At 39.5% G+C, this 16,474-nt stretch overlaps 1 protein-coding gene across 1 annotated transcript in view; it reads right to left on the bottom strand.

Moving 5' to 3' along the window:
- Positions 1 to 16,474, bottom strand: part of ppfia2 (PTPRF interacting protein alpha 2) — a 216,103-nt gene that overhangs the window by 44,683 nt on the left and 154,946 nt on the right. The window contains exons 3-5 of the mRNA XM_046072277.1: positions 7,864 to 7,965; positions 4,622 to 4,786; positions 3,724 to 3,798 (exon numbers count right to left, since the gene is read on the bottom strand). Of these exons, the coding sequence (XP_045928233.1) occupies positions 3,724 to 3,798; positions 4,622 to 4,786; positions 7,864 to 7,965 (342 nt within the window). The remainder of the gene's footprint in view (positions 1 to 3,723; positions 3,799 to 4,621; positions 4,787 to 7,863; positions 7,966 to 16,474) is intronic.

The raw sequence follows: 16,474 nt of genomic DNA, 5'->3' as shown, positions 1-16,474 counted from the left end.
TTGGTTCTCCAGTCAGTGCTGTTTCACCAGACACTGCATTCAATCTGGAGTTGGTCCCCAGGCGCTGTACAGTGGCTACTCACTGCTCCCTACAGGGATGGGTTAAATGCAGAGAATGAATTTCGCTATGTGTATGTGACAAAAAAGTACTTTCACCTTTATTCACACTGTTTGCATCAAAATGAATTGATAATACAATGCCTGGGAGACCATCTTTGTTGTTGTTGCTTGATAATATGCTCTTCTGTACAAAGAAAGAAAATTGCTACTCTTTCAACACCAGATATTTGTTGTGAATGAAAAAGTGAAGGGAGCCGCAGGACCATCAGTGTCATGACTGTTAATAAAACAAACAGTGCTCTCAAGTGACTTGATCCTAACCTGCACTCACTAACATCAAAGTGAGAGTCAGTTCATGTCAGAACTTCTTTAAAGTGGGGAGTAAGGGCAGTATAACATGAGTTTCTCTGAACCGCATCCTTGGACGGAGTTTACTTTACATTAAGCTTGGATGTTCATTCTGCACCATCAGACTCACCTGCAAAAGCTTGGCTTCTTCTATGCTGTTGCTCACTCACTACAGAACGTCTCTGTTCATTATTTTTAACGAGGGCATCATTATGCCTCCGTATATTTCCAAACCATTATTCTGAGACTGTTTCTAATTTCTCCAGCTCAGAGATCAAACACTAACACCATCCCTGACATACAGGCACAACAAATCAACAAATGATGGACTGCTACAGATGCTTCTCCAGCTCGGAAATTACAGAAAGGACTAGTTTGCCAGATGCAAAATGAACATGGCGCCTATTATTTCTTTTTGATGTTGTTGATCTACCACTCATCAGAGGCAGACATCTGACGGAAAGGGAGGGGACAAGAAGCACGAGGTGGGCTTTTCCACTACACAGCATCACCATTTCCTTATCTTTCTTTAGCACTTCTGTGTTGGATTGAGAGGACTGTCTGAGGTAATGTATTCAAGGAGAGATTGGACAAATGTGAGGAGGAGTGAAGAGAGGGTTGGGGGGGTTTCTTAGAGTATAAAAGATTGATTTTGTCAAGGTGAGAGCTGGGGGCATGCAAGTCTCTGGTGCAATGCGCTTAAATTACAATCAGTCACAAGCTTTGGAGCAAATGCATGTGAACACACATACAGTACATACACATTATATACACACGTACACAAATCCTGAAAGCAAAAGATACACTTGTTTCAAGGTGAACATTTTTGTTTTAAAAGCCCTAACAATCACTTTCCACATGAGATATTTCTGGATTTGCTGTTCTGCCGTGTTCCTCTCACAAGTTTGAATTGGCCGGGACTCAGTTGGAAAAACGGTGATGTCACAGACTTTTGTGCACCAATCAGGATAAAGCGGCATTTGAAAATAATCTGATGACAGTTGTTTGCTCATGTTGACATACCACTGTCAATCAAACTGAGTTTTTGAGCATTAAACTCTTAATAAATAACACAATAACAGTTGGGTTTTTTTTCTGAAGGGCTTAATAATATACTTGATGACATAAAGGTTTATTGTAGGTAACTTCTAGCTATGGAAATCGTATCTGCACTGCATACTGTAATTAAAAAAATATAAATTTTTAAAAGTATTATTAAGTCTGCTAAGATTTTTAAAGTCACTCCAAGTAGTTTATTATATTATATATTTGTTTGATTGGATTGTTTATTTAAGATAATCTTTTTCTAATATTCTATTTTTTGTTCTATTATTATTATTGTTGATTTATTAGGTATAATTTTGTATCTGTTTTGTTAAAACTGTGATAAGACTAAGGGTGCAAATTTGCTGTTGCTGAGATACCCCTTGCACTTCGATATTGAAGTTTTTTCAAAACGTGTCATAGTGTTGATTGTTGTCAAAAAACAACAAACGTGTATCCTCAGATTCCCACTGTTTCAGTTTGTTCAATAACAGCAAATTGCAATCAGCAGCAGAAATCAGTGTGTGGCCACTTAAACACCTGTGACTGCTTCAGGTCAACGGCCGATGATTTCATCAGGTAGGGCTGTGTTGTCTAAACCCCTGCAGGGAGAAGGGACTCATACCAGACCTCCATCAAAAATCAATTACTAGTTTGCTGGCACCTGGCTCTGCCTGCTTCCCTGGAGCCTCTGAGGTGTGGACATTTTTAATCGGCAAAGCCAGTTTAACTGCCTCTTTCACTGCCTCAAAGTCCACTCACTCATCTGTCCACCGCACTGACAAGTGTAGTAGTGTTAACCATTTATGAGGGACAGCCTCGCAGATGTACTGTATGATCTTTCAAGCCTAGCCTTGCTGTGATGTGAGAAAATTCTTCAAAGTGCTACGTCCCGACTGAGATGTCTGTCAGAGACTTTACAGTTTGAAAAGCGGACTTTGTCCCAAAGTAGTAAATGAAAAAATAGATTGTCACATTATTATTTTTTTAACTGTTCAGTGCCCCCCGTTCGCTCCCTTTCTGAACAGATCCTTCACCGTCCAATTGTGGTTTAGAACACAAGCAACTCGTCCATCTACTTACTGTTCCATCCAAACACATCATTAGTTTATCTGTTAAGCCTTACTCAAATTTCTCACCTTCACCCTCTTGCCTCCACACCTTGTCAGATGTACTTTGACCACCTGCACCCCTGCACTCTTATTAACACACAACACCACACACATTGCTTCTTCTTCCCACCTGCCATCTCTATTTCTGTCTTCTGCCTCTCTTTGCTCTTTTGCATTTCCTCTTCTCTCCAACCCGATCTCACTGTCTGTCCCTCCACCCACTCCACACACCAACCTCTCCCCCTCTGCTTTTCACTCCGTTTTCCCTTCTTCTTCTCTCCTCACCAACTTTTTTTCTAGGCCTGAGTGTCAGACTGGCATGTCTGCTGTCAGCCTGAGGGTTTTTCTCAGCTGGAACAGGACCATCTGCACTGCAAGAGTTGCTCTGGCACTTGTGCCTGCTTGAGACAGGAGGTTGAGAAGGAGTTATGCCACCATACTAAAAGTGGCCACTCTTTTGTCAGCGCTATGAATCATCCACTCATGTGCACAATGTTATTTTGTGTTATTCCCTGTAAAGACGAGGGTGAGTGAAGCCTGCAGAGGTGCTCGTGTTGTTTCTTGGTGTTTGAGTTACATAATTCAAGACACACCTCTGGACACATTTCAGGTCGCATCACGGTATGTAAATCCTACATCATACATTACATGTCTACAGTATCTAGTATGCAGACTTTTCATATTGTTGTTTCCATACTTTTAACTTTGATTCTTCTTAGATATATATTTTTTAAACATGTCTTGCTTTTGTTTATCAGTAAATATGAACTGTGCATTTGTAGCATTGATTCTAAAAATAAAACAGCTTACCATGTACATCTGTACATCTGGGTTATATTGCATTCCTATTCATGCAGCATGTTTCCATGTTTCATATATTTCCATATATATAGACATATAGTATACACTATGCATGTATGTTATTTGGTGTTACTGTGATAATCCAAATTCCCCATAACAATCTGGAAAAAACTGAGAAATTGAAATGCTATATTTTACAATAAAAATAACCTGTGAGCAACTACTTGGCATAGAGGACTTCACTTCATTTTGTTATCCATCCATCCATTCATCACCATTGAGGATACAATACCACACATAGTGCACTAAGAAGTAAATATATAACAAAATTCAATATCTTAAACATAGCTGCTCTTACCTCCTGATTGGCTGCTGTGAGCTCCTCCTCCAAGGCAGAAACCCTCTCCAGTGACACCCGTAGTCTCTCTCTTACCTAAAAATCAAAACAAACAATCATGTATCATGATCTGCCTGCTGATCTCCTCTCTAATGGACCATCTTATTTACATGCGCACTGAGCTGGAATGATAGCAAAGAGTCTGGCAGAGAAATGCACTATTTTTTTAATCCCAGTCTAACATATCAAGGGTTAACACAGCAGAAAAGAAGCCCTGCTGCTGCAACAGAAAGTCCTCTTTTCCTCCCGTAGCCTTACAAAGACACTTTGCTCTGTCCTCAAAGCAACATTATGATGCTTTTATTGCTTTTAAAGCACAAGTTGCTGGGAGGAGATTCTCTTCCTGCTCTCCTCTCTTCCTCTGTGAACTCAGAACGTACTAGTCTTCTTCTAGGATTGTCGCGTGTGATGGAAAAATTACTCGCACCGCGTGGTGACCGTGTACCACCGTGGCTACGGTGCCAAATCTCAGAGGAGGTTGATGCTGGATTTGAAGTTAGCCATGGTCCAAGTCAGGATGGCCCCCCAGCTGCCCAAGACAGCTTTTATTCCCTTGAACAGCACGCCATTGAACATGATTTATAAATGATGGCTTTTAGAGGACAGGATGAATGGATTATGGGGCAGATGAGATTTCACACAGAGGGCTAAGGTCACAAATCAGCAGGCTGTGAGGAGGCAGGAGAAATGCTGTGGTTGGGGCAAAAACCAACAAATGACAACAGGAATACACAGCAAATTGCAAATGTAAAACAACTAAATGACATAACATCAAGATACAGCAGACACGTGGATTCCTGATGCTACTCTATACGCGGTTTAGGCAGAAACCTTAAAATCAAAATGGAGGCAGACTTACCTTCTCATCGAGGGCTTTATGGTGTTCAAACAAGGACTTGAGTGCTTTGAGGACCTCAACTTCACTAGAGACTCCCGAGGGAGACTGAGCCTGCCGCTTGACCACTGTCATACGAAGTGACCGCTCGTGTCTGGACACCAGGCACTCCAGATGCTCCAGGAGTAGCTGAAGAGACACACATGAGAAATCACTGTTAAAGCTGAAAAGGAGAAATCATCCTCCTGAGTCAAGTGCTGGTAAAATGTATGCATCATGTGATAGAATCTCAAATTAGAAAGGGTTTGCTACACACCAAAACTCAACTTGAGATCCACTTAACAAAAAAAAATTGGAAGCCACTGGAAGAATAAACAATGCATCCATGTGTGCTTCATCAGGTTCGCTCGTAGAACTTAAAGACAAATCAACATAATTACAAATGTAATCCAAGTCAGACGCCAGACATTTTGTTTGCTAGCTTGCTTTGCTAGTATGGCACGCAGCCAACCTTTTTATCATCAACATTCATTCATTTACCATTGTTATAATTATCATCATCTAGATGACAACTTGGAGTAAAGGACCAAGATGTGATTGGGAGACGGACTGGATCATATCTTATATATATATCATTATTTGTGCTGGATTATGGAAACACTGTTTCGTGGTGATTCACATCTCCAAGGACATAATATTATATCCCAGAGATAATGATCTGGTTAGAGGGTAAAATTCAAAATGATCTCCCATTTCTTTGTTTGAAAACCTGGCTTCATACCTTCGCTCCACTGGTCTAAACATTGACCGCTGGAAGTTTGCCGAACAAGCTGCAGCTGGATTAAAATGTATTCTGGAGTTAACCACTGGTTGTGAATCCAAGTTCCCAGTTGGTATCCCTGGTGAACTAAAAAAGGCTGCATTTTTTAACAAAGCTAAACAAATGTTCTTTCTGAAACACTACACAGTAATACTATATTCAAGAAAATTGAAAATAAATACAGTATATAAACCGACCATGTAGAATAAAGTGATTAAAGAGGTCATATTATGCTCATTTTCAGGTTCATATTTATATTTAGGGGTTGTACCACAATATGTTTACATAGTTTAATTAAAAAAAACCAGCATATTTTTGTCATACTGCACAGTGCTGCAGCACCTCATTTCACCTTGTGTTGTACGCTAAGGTTTTATCTACAGAGTGAAGCATCACACTTCTGTTGTTTTTGAGGGCGTGCCTGATTAGCAGCTAGGCGAGCATGACGCGTGTTACATAGTAACGCAGATAGGTTACTGAAGTAAAGTGAATGACAACTAACACCCGTTGATCTAATATATTCTATATATTTGTGGTTTGTGTCAGTGATAGAAGCCGTCATACCAAGCATCACTTGTGGGTCTTGTAGCTGCAATTCAGCAGCATTATTGTGGGATAAAAATTCATATATGAAAATATGAAAGGTTTAAATAAATACTTTGGCACTTTGGGAAATACACTTTGGGTATTCACTTTCTTGCTCAGATTGGTACTAAGTCTCTGTCTGTAAGGCTGTCACGCTAGCTGTCCCCCTGTTTCCAGTCTTTGTGCTAAGATAAGCTAACCAGTTGCTGGCTCTAGCTACATCCTGAATGGACAGACTAAGCGGCTGGTGGCTGTAGCTGTATAGTTATCGCACAGACACAAGACTGGTATTGATCATCTCATGTAACTCTTAGCAATAAAGCGAATAAGCATATTTTCCAAAATATCAAACTATTCCTTTAACCATGCATGCGCTAAAATTGTCACTAATCCAATTCTAATCAGTAACATGAAGTCTATTGCACATTACTAACAACACAATGCATAATATTTTATCCCCTCTTTGTTCCCATTGCACAAGCAAAATGTATGTGTCTGGTTTTTCCTGCAGGTTGAAGCAGGTACATTTTCAATAAAAAACATTTTAGCAGGTGGAAGTGATCAGAATCTCTGCAGGAGTGGGTGTTACCAGTTGGAAATCCTGTAGGTGCAGGGTTGAAATACGACCCCATGCAGACCTACGCTGTAGTTGGTAGGAGACTGAGTGCCGTCTCTTCTCTTGTCTGCCTGACATAACTGTCTCTTAGACTCTCATCAGTAGCCATCATGTCTACATACTGTATGTACTCCTGCACACTCAACAAAATGCCCACAGTTGAATCAATCATTCTCCTTCAGTTCAGTAAATATTTTCATCCTTTTTCCTCTCTGATCATGTCTCTGCATGGCTCGAGTCTATGAATTGAATGCATCTTAAACAACCAATAAAGTTTCCACTGTCATCACATTTGTTGTCAGATCCCCAGTCCACTGACTGCCTGCACTTGCCTTTGGAGATTTAATTATAAACTGTACCATACCAGCGACAAAACCAAGCTTAATTAAAGTTTGCTTGGTAATTGCCCAGTGGAAGATTTGAGGTGATAATAAAGTGAGAGAGTGAAAATGACTTTTGTCTGTGCCTGTTTCTTGCAGCTCATGTACCCCCCATCTGTTTTTCTCAGTCGCTGTTGTGCTAAAATATTGTGCCTCCATCCATTGAAAGATAGTGCAGGACTGTAAATCCACACTTAATCAGCAGTGGGATGGAAAACAGAGTCTTATCTGTCAACAGCAGAGTGTGCTTACAGCTTTAAAAAAAGGAAATGTTTCTTATTGAAGATGCTGGATTTCAGCTCCACATAATCGGGCTGATAAGCTAAAGTCTTTGGTTGTTTTTTCACCCCCAAATTCTTTGACCTGGACACTGCAGGGCATCAGTGGCATTTGGACTTAGTTTTACTGTTGAGCAGCCATCCATGTGAAGTAAGTGGAAAAATATTCAGGCAGAATGTGGGGAGCAAATGAGGTATGTCTGGGAATTGGAAACAGACAGTGCACATGTTTGCTTCAGTGCTTCCACAGCCTTAAAACCGTACCCACTAGATAGCTTAAGCTTTCTCAGGACACTGTCTATCGCAGTGTGCAGTTGTTTTTTGCAGCTGACATGAGAATTTGGGGCAAGTTGTGAAACTTTAGAAGAACTTGTTGAATGCAAATTAAACAGGGTTGGATATAGAAGCAACAAGCATAATCATAAACTTCCTGCCTTTGCCCAGAAGCTACTGAATGCCTCAGACTGTGAACCTGAACCTGAACATGAACGTGATTGTCATTGTCATCAGTTGGCAAGATTAATTAGTGGCAGAATATTCACTTTAGTAAATGATTATAGATGTGCGTCAATGCAGTCAGTCCTCACCCTGGTGTTGTTCCTCTCGGCTTTGAGCTCAGAGATCTCCTCCTCCTTCTCCAGCAGCTGCTCCCTGCAGGCGTTCAGCTCCTTGGTCAGCGCAGCAAACTCCTGAGCAATCAAAATAAGAAAGGTAGAGGATGGGTCAGCATCACACAATACTCTGCAACAGCCTTAAATGTTGTAAGGTACAGTGATGCAATGCAACACAAGGCAGCAGGAATAATTAGATAGTAACTGGCTGTAAGCATTAAAATATAGATGAAAAGAAAATATAATTACTTGCCATTTATCGGATACTAATTATGCAGATACCAATATATTGGTAAAAAGATAATATCAACCTGTATATTTGTATACTTATTATTAAGAACATAAATGTATATATGCAGTATTAGCAGCAATGTCATTTTTATTGTCATTGTATCCTGCATGTAATATAAGGCAAATATCAAAACTGCTAAAATAGAAAAGAACTGTTAAGGAAAGCACACTTTTATGTAATTAAGGATTACAATGGCCATATAGGTTGATAATAGAATTTAGATCACAGAGAAGCTTGACCACAAAGCCATCGCTTCTATTAGTGTCTACAAACTGTTAAACAATGAAAGACTTTCGTAAAAACACATATTAAATCAAAAGCAATCTATGCTGGAAAACAAAACCAAGGTTACAACCACAGGCATTTCAGACAAATATGGGTCAAAAGATGAACCCAGAAAATACAACAGTCCCTTAGTGACAGACACAGATGTACCCCCTTTGGCAAACAAAATACAACTAATGTCTTATTCTTTCGCATTAAGACACTGATGCTACTGTTGACTTAATTTGTCTAATCTAACAAAGGTATTATATTAAGAACGGTTCAGCCCTGCCATTAGATCTGGGAACAAGGGTTCAATCCATTGTACAATAAGGGGAAAGGATTGAATGGTCTAATGGTAATCTGTGGACAAAAGAGGATTGGCTCTATACAGTGGTGCAGGCACGGTGCCAGGTGTAGTGAATTTACACCTGTAGTATTTACTGACAGCACAAGGGAGGACTGTGGTTTGTATTGACTGTGGAGTAATACTACAAATAAAGCATGTTACTATGGATAATAGCTGAAATGATATAAATAGCTGTTTGTGATGGAGCAGGACAGCAGAAAATAATCTCACAGGTTGAGCTGAACTTCAGTGGACAGATTGGACGGAAACCAACATAATTAGGAAAATGAGGAGATACTATAATATAGTGACCCCCAATAGTCAAAGATTCGATGCGTCGATGGGTGGAGCCTGATTCGTCAGTCAATCTTACAGTCGAAGCTTCGTGGTGAAACATGGATCATGCCATTTTGGCGATATGGGGGTGCTCAACGTCTGATTTTACATAGAACTACCAGTTTTCTCCCAATAAGTTAATATACATCCTATTGCAATATACATTTCAATGTTTAATGCTGTAAATAAACATATAAAAAGAAAAAAAAAATTCAATAAATGTTTTTAAAGTGGGTGAATAAATCCAAAATTGTAACCCTAACCCCGGGTCGTCAGTGCGCATGTGTAGGCGTAGTGTGTATGTGTGTAGTTGCAATGGAGGAACACTTGCTGAAGAGACGGAGCCCCAGCTTCACTGGTGTTGTGCTGAGTTGTCTGCACCTCGCGGGACCTTCGGATAATTTATCATTTGATGAACCACATAAAGAATATTTTATCGTTTTTAAACAGCCAGCTACTTGAAATGGACCCACAAGGAACCGCGACATACATGCAGGAGAGAGAGAGAGAGACAAGAGTGAGAGAGAGACTTGCAATCGGCGTACACAAAAACACACATGATTCGACTATCAGTCGAGTATAGGCAGGACTTGATGATTCTGATTCGACTATTTAAATCCTTAGTCGGGGACAGCCCTACTATAATATGATACATAACAATAACGATGATTCAAAAGACAAATAAGAAGAATAAAGAGCAGGAGGGAGAGGAGGAGAAGGTGGGAAAAGCAGCAGAAAAGGAGGGAATATGTTGGAGAAGACGGGGGAGGAGAAGAAGGATAAAAAGGAAGAGAAGAAGAAGCAGGAGGAGGAACAAGGAGGAAAATGAGAAGGAGAAAAGGTGGAGAGAAAAAGGAAAAAGGAAAAGAGTATGAAGAAGAAAAGGAAGCAAGGGAAGTGGAGGGGAAAGGAAGAGAAGAATAACAACAAGTGAATGGAAAGAAGATAAGCAGGAGGACAAAGAAGAGAAGAAGAAAAGAAGAGGTAGAGGAAGGGGAAAGGAAAGAAGCAAATTATTTCCACAAAATAACATTTGATTCAATTAAAAGGTTTAAAATATTTCTGTTTTCAGAGTCGTTTTTGCACTAAAATTCAAATCAATACTATGATTAGTCTCTATTTAGCTTAGTGTGACTTCTTTCTTTGTTACCAAGAGTCAAAACTCTTTATGGGTCTGAAATATACCAGCCTGTCATGACATTTCCTCTGCCAGGCCATCAGCTTAGCTCTCTCACTGTGTGTCTCAGTCCATTTTGCTGCAGTGGATACTGACAAAAGATTTAAATACGCCTGAACTGCATTTATACACATAATTACTGCCTGATCACCCTGCTGCTCCTCCCCAGACCCAAACCACAAACACAGTCTTCCAGAACAGTTGTTTTCCTGAACACAGTTTTGATGCACAAACTCACTCTGAGCTATATTACATATGATAATAACACTCAAACAACCATTAGAGGAGGAGACACAGTCTGTCGCTCAGGAAGACTTCAAACCTTTGTCCCTGTCATCCCAGGCTAAATTAAGCATAGAAGAGACATGTCTTTGGTGCAGGTCACGTCAGGCAGTTACAAAGGAATCCAACAGAGACACAACTGTCTCAGTGCGTTTCCTGAGTGATGGGAGGGGTTGTGTTATATTTCAATTTAGAACCGATTGATGTGACACAATAATCAGCATTCTTTCTGTTTGATTTCAAAAATGAAAAAGAGAAAAAGTGTGTATTTATTTGAGCGCACAGTATGTATGTCAATTGCATGAACTGATACATACAGTAGCCTGGTTCTCAAAAGCAATGGGTTCAGTTTATATTGCGAAAAGTACTCTGAGACTTAAACACTCAATTCTCAAAAGCTGTCAGATAACTACAACTTGTGATCTGTCTATCTGAGAACACATTGTAATTCAAAACCAGAATACGATCTGCCCTTCAGGAGACAAGGACAATAACTCAGTGTTACAGACAAACTCCAGGGAGTGTGGCAATATTGTGTCTCGTGGCTACAGTAGCGCAGCAAATCCTTATAGACCTTATAGAGTGACAAATCCTCTCCACAAAGATATCATACTCCATGAAAATCACCAATTACTACTGACTCTCACTCTGTATTATGAGTGAAGATTTTGAAAAAGTCACGTGGATTTACTTATCTGATCAAAGACTAGATTTTAGATCTATAGTACATAGGTACACAGATTAGGTAGGAACATGAAGGAACATGTCCTCTCTTTCCTCATGGGATGAATAGTTTGAAATCCCAGAGCTGCAAACGCTGGTCATACTTATCTCAGATCTTTACTGGACCGTAACTAATATATATAGTATAATAAATGATATTGGAAAGACTACGGTCTAGACCTGCTCTATATAAAAAGTGACCCGAGATAACTTCTGTAAAGATTTGGTGCTATATAAATCAAATTAAAATTGAACTCTTTTCTGGCCTGTTAACTAAACTAAATCATCACTTCTGTGTTCTCGTGATCACCACTTAATTATCTCCTAATGAATTAACATGATGTAGTGCTCATGCCAGTTAATTAGATTCACATGTACAATCTCATTCAATCCCATACAACAGCCCTGCTGTAAGTCATATTTAAGGCGCATGATAAAACTTGATACTATTATAATTTTGGTAGGGTTGATGATCACATTTTTCTGAGATTGATGTTTATCTGTTGCTTAACTGACAATGATATTTGAATGTCATCTTTAATCAAAAGACACAATGTCATTTCCACATTTGTCAGACACTAAATGAGTTGTGTGAAGTGTGCTCTCTATGTGTGTTTCTTTCATTTCTGTAAGGTAACTTGAACAACATCAGTGGCACAATCAAGCTGGAATGTGGGCAAAACCAACCATTTGTTAAGTAGTGAGAATCTGTTTGACAATTAGTCTCAAAATGTCAATATTTCCACTGATTTCTAATCAAATATAACATGATGTATGTGTCGTCACCATTGCTACATCAAGACCACAAAAGCAAAACCAAGTCAAAGTCCAGCCTCTGAACCTGACATCTCTAAGACCAGTAAAAACTAACTGGTCTACAAATATGAAGAAGCCTAACGTTAAACTGTCAGGACAAATTTGTCTATTATATGTAAGGGCCTGCTGAGTTTACTTCTAGATAATCTACAGAGCCAGATCAGGTCAACTGTTAGGACCCAGTTACCATAGCAATAGGAGACAGGACAGAGGAAAACAAGTCTTATAAAGAATTTAAAATCAGATTGTAATTGCTGTTGCACAATATATATTTTAGATCGTATTAATGATTTTGACATAAAGAGAATGTGTGCACATTGCTTAATTGATATTATTATATTTTCACTGTTACATTGGAGTTATTATTTACTAAATATCCAGAATCCTACTGTTATTTGGCTGCCAAATGGTAATAATCCGCCTCACTATTATTTTTCCAAACTCAGTTTGTGCAGTAGGTCAGGCAAAAACAAAAGAAGCTTAAAGCTCATAAATCTCCCTCCCAGAGGAATGTAGCTAATCACAGTCACCTCCTCATAAGAAAAAGCCCTTCTGCAAATTGCATCATTTGCTTTAATGCTTGCGAGACTCAACAATCCCCTGCTTGTACTCTGACTGTGTTTCAACTTCTGCAGCAACAGTCTATAGTATACTACTCTCTCTCTTCTTTAAATCAGCCATCTCAGAGAAACCCTTTCTATTAGAGCTGAGTTAAAGAAAGGGCTATGACCCCATGGCAAAGGAGATGTTTTTAATTGCCTCTTCCTAAAGGCCACACTGGCAGGACCTTGACAGATTATGGGCTCCAGTGAAACAACATTTCACACATTATGGTGGCTTCCGGGACATCCACTAAATTCCTGCTCTACAATTCTAAATAATCTTTCGATTTCACCGAGAGAAGTTGTAACAGAAGCTAGGAGTGAAGAACAGACTTCTGCACAATTCTGCACAGACCTCTGCTTTACAAAGAAACTGGATGTTGGTATTTGTGACAGTAAGTGTTGTAGCTTGTGGTCCTCGTACTAAACCTGGCATTCTGACTCCCACTTTAATTAACTTCTCCATGTTCTGTCAGCTAGCAATGTCTCAAGCCAAATGTGGTAGTGTATTAAACACTCAAATAAACACACACAGGCTAGAAGGGAGTGTTCAGATTTTTAAATAATCAAAGGCCATGCTCAGACAGGCACCAAACCAGATGAGGTAAAGCTTTAGAAAGTAACCAGCTAATGAATTTCAACAGCCGTTTGCATGAAAATAATCACAGAAAAAAGAGAGGCAAAAGCTGAGTAGGCATTTCTACCTTATACAACTAGTTTGACAATATGGGGAAATACTCTTACTCTCTCATTTTCTTTTTTTTTTAGATGAGTTACGCTAGCTAAGCTAATCACCTCCTGGCTAAACCTCCATATCTGATTGAAAACAAACTGGAAACAATCTTATGCTGGCACAAGATCTTACAGTCTTTATGCACTATTATAGTTGTACTGTAATATTATTACATTACATTATAGCAGAGATCATTTCTTTGTGTCCACCTACAGACAGCAAGAAAGATTTGCTTCAATAATAAGGTCCTTCCTTAATTTTATTTAAAACAAGTCTACCTATCACGCTTGTTTGCATTTCTATTTTGTTGTATGTGCAAGTTAATGGCAACGTCTGTAACACACATTATAGTGTATCCTGGCCACGCTGCATTATTCACAACATTGAAAATGTTTCTTTCCATTCAACAATGTTTATTTTGCTCCTTCTCTCAAAGAAAACACAACCTGGTAAAATGTTATACCCAGTAAACACTGCCCCCAGCCACTGCTCTCATAAATAACCTGAAAATGGGATGGTAGGACAGAAAGATAGAGAGCAGTGAATGGCCGAATGCACTGTGGTGGAAACATGACTCAGTGAGCACAGAGAGGAGTAGAGTCCTAGCATATAAATAAAAGGTGCAGATGCACATGCAGGGCTTGCGTGACAGAACATCTTCAATGCATGAGTTAAGTGGACTTTCACCTCTGATATTGTTTTACAAGTTGAGCAAAGGTAGAGAGTGATGTACAGTATACACACTCACACATACACACAAACACACAGCAGACACTCCCTCAGGGGTGGTGATGAGAGCGGTGCTTACACTACTCAGTTTTACCAACTGTTGCCCAGTAGAGATTTCTAACAAAAGCAGAGCTGTGGTTGATGATAATTAGGAGGTACGCTGAGGCGACTGTCAAATTAGGAAAAAATTAGCATATGTGAAAATACTCATGTCTGTACATGTTGGTTGGTCAGCAATTTCTTTTCAAATGTTATCCAGGGTCATTTAATCAGTGGCCAGTTTTGATGAAGTGTTGCAGGTTTATTTTATAGTCCATTCAAACAGCTGAGAAGTATAGAATGCCACTTGGATGAGCTGAGGTTTTGCTCCAAGCCTCTCTCTAGCACTATTTTACCCATGACCTGCTAGACCACTAGCCTCCCTCCTTCCTCTTTTCCCCACTTCTCATTACCTGGGCAAACTGCCTAGCACTGCAATATGTCAGGTATGTGTGAGTATGAGTGTGTGTATGTGTGGGCATTGAGTCTGCCTAGTAGGTGAACTCTAAATGAAATGGCGGACAAGGCTTCCTCCCTGAGTGGGCCAACTGTCGGCCAGAATTACGGCAGCAGCTAGATTTTAATAAATAAATAAAAATTGGAGGTGTGCTTCTGCAGTAGAGTCATGCTTCCAGGCTAAAAACAAACCTCGGCAATTGGGCATCACTCTCAGGAGACACGGAGAAGTGGTGGTGTGACTGACAGCATGCTGATTCACCAAGTGAAACACAGAAAGCAGCTCGAAGAGAAAAAAAAAAAAAACCTGCCATCAATGTGATAATGCTACCTCCATCTCAGGTGAAAAAGCTTCAGAAATATTTGTAAAAGACCAAGAGCACATTCTCCAAAGCTTAAAATGAGGCAAATAAGATTAAAAAGGAGTCAATAAGAGAGTAGAGTGTAACCTTAAGACACTCTTCTGAAGACTGAATTAGACAAATTTCATGGCAAGAAACAGCAAAAGGAGCTCTTTGTGAATGCACTAGTTTGGTGTACCGAAAAACACACCGGGAAAGTACCAGATAATAAGCAATAAGCACTAACAGAAGCCTTACTGTGATATTTGTGCTTTCTCAATTACTATATCTGAGTTTCTGAAAGCTCCACTATACTGTAGGTCTTTAATATTTGATAAACAGTGTTATATTTACAGGGTAAGACCAAAGGGAGGAAGGGACAGAGGGTGGCTATAAATAAATGATGAGATGAGCCTGCTGCTATCAATACAAACGCTGCACTTCCCATGGTTAACAAATGTCTACACACGCAAGAGAGTGATGGTGTACTAAAATGGACCACTATCACTATGAACAAATTTGAGCATTTAAATCTGATGAACGAAAACCTGCAGCTTTAAGCCTGCAAAATCAGGATTGGGATAAAACAGGGAAGATGAATAATGTCTTCTTTCAATTCCTATGCACCAGCTGTAGGGTTTGGATTTTGGAATGGTGGCAGGTTTGTTAATATGGTCACTTAATTGATTTTGAAATGTCCCAGTCTAATGTTGACAGTCATGAGGAACATTTTAGTAGCCAACTGCAGCTTGTTCGAACTGTATCGGAAATTCAGGACCAATCTCCCATAAAGTGACTGCTGCTACGGGCCACATTTAGAAACCAAGAGTAATTTGACACTGCTGATGTAGCATGTTACATGGTGTAATCGGCGTCACAATCTCCACCTCCAAGACAAGGCAAGGCAGGTTACATGTTGAGACTTCATCATCAATACATCATTTACTAAATGTGTGTGAATCAAAGAACCTTTTTATGTTTTGTGCTTTGATATTATTCAATCGAAGATTTCTGAGTAACGTGAAATCAAAGTTAACTGAGCAAAGCCCGATATGAAAAATATATATATTCATATGAGCATTTGAGGTGCGTGTCAATACTTAACATTTCTAAAACTTAATGTTTTAAAAATCTGTATGGAAAAACCTCAGTATTTACACCTTATCAGGATAGTGAAACTCTCCCATTTTTTGGTAAGTTTGGAACTCCTCAAGACAAAGAGAAGTACGCGTTTTTATAGGCTGACTCTTCTGAAGCTGTTGGTTACAGAGAAAAGGAACCTCCATTACATCAATCACACAACAACAGCAGCAGTCCACTCAGGACCAGTGCCAGCTGGATTCTTGGTCTACATCTTGCTGACAAAGAACAATCGGTCACAAAGACTTGAGCTCGGACACTGAGGAGCCAGAGAGACCTTGCGGAACAGCCATAGCAAATGAGCTTCA

Source organism: Micropterus dolomieu, linkage group LG16 (assembly GCF_021292245.1).
Source record: "Micropterus dolomieu isolate WLL.071019.BEF.003 ecotype Adirondacks linkage group LG16, ASM2129224v1, whole genome shotgun sequence".
NCBI classification, from domain to species: Eukaryota; Metazoa; Chordata; class Actinopteri; order Centrarchiformes; family Centrarchidae; genus Micropterus; species Micropterus dolomieu.
This window is presented reverse-complemented; position numbering and strand designations above follow the sequence as displayed.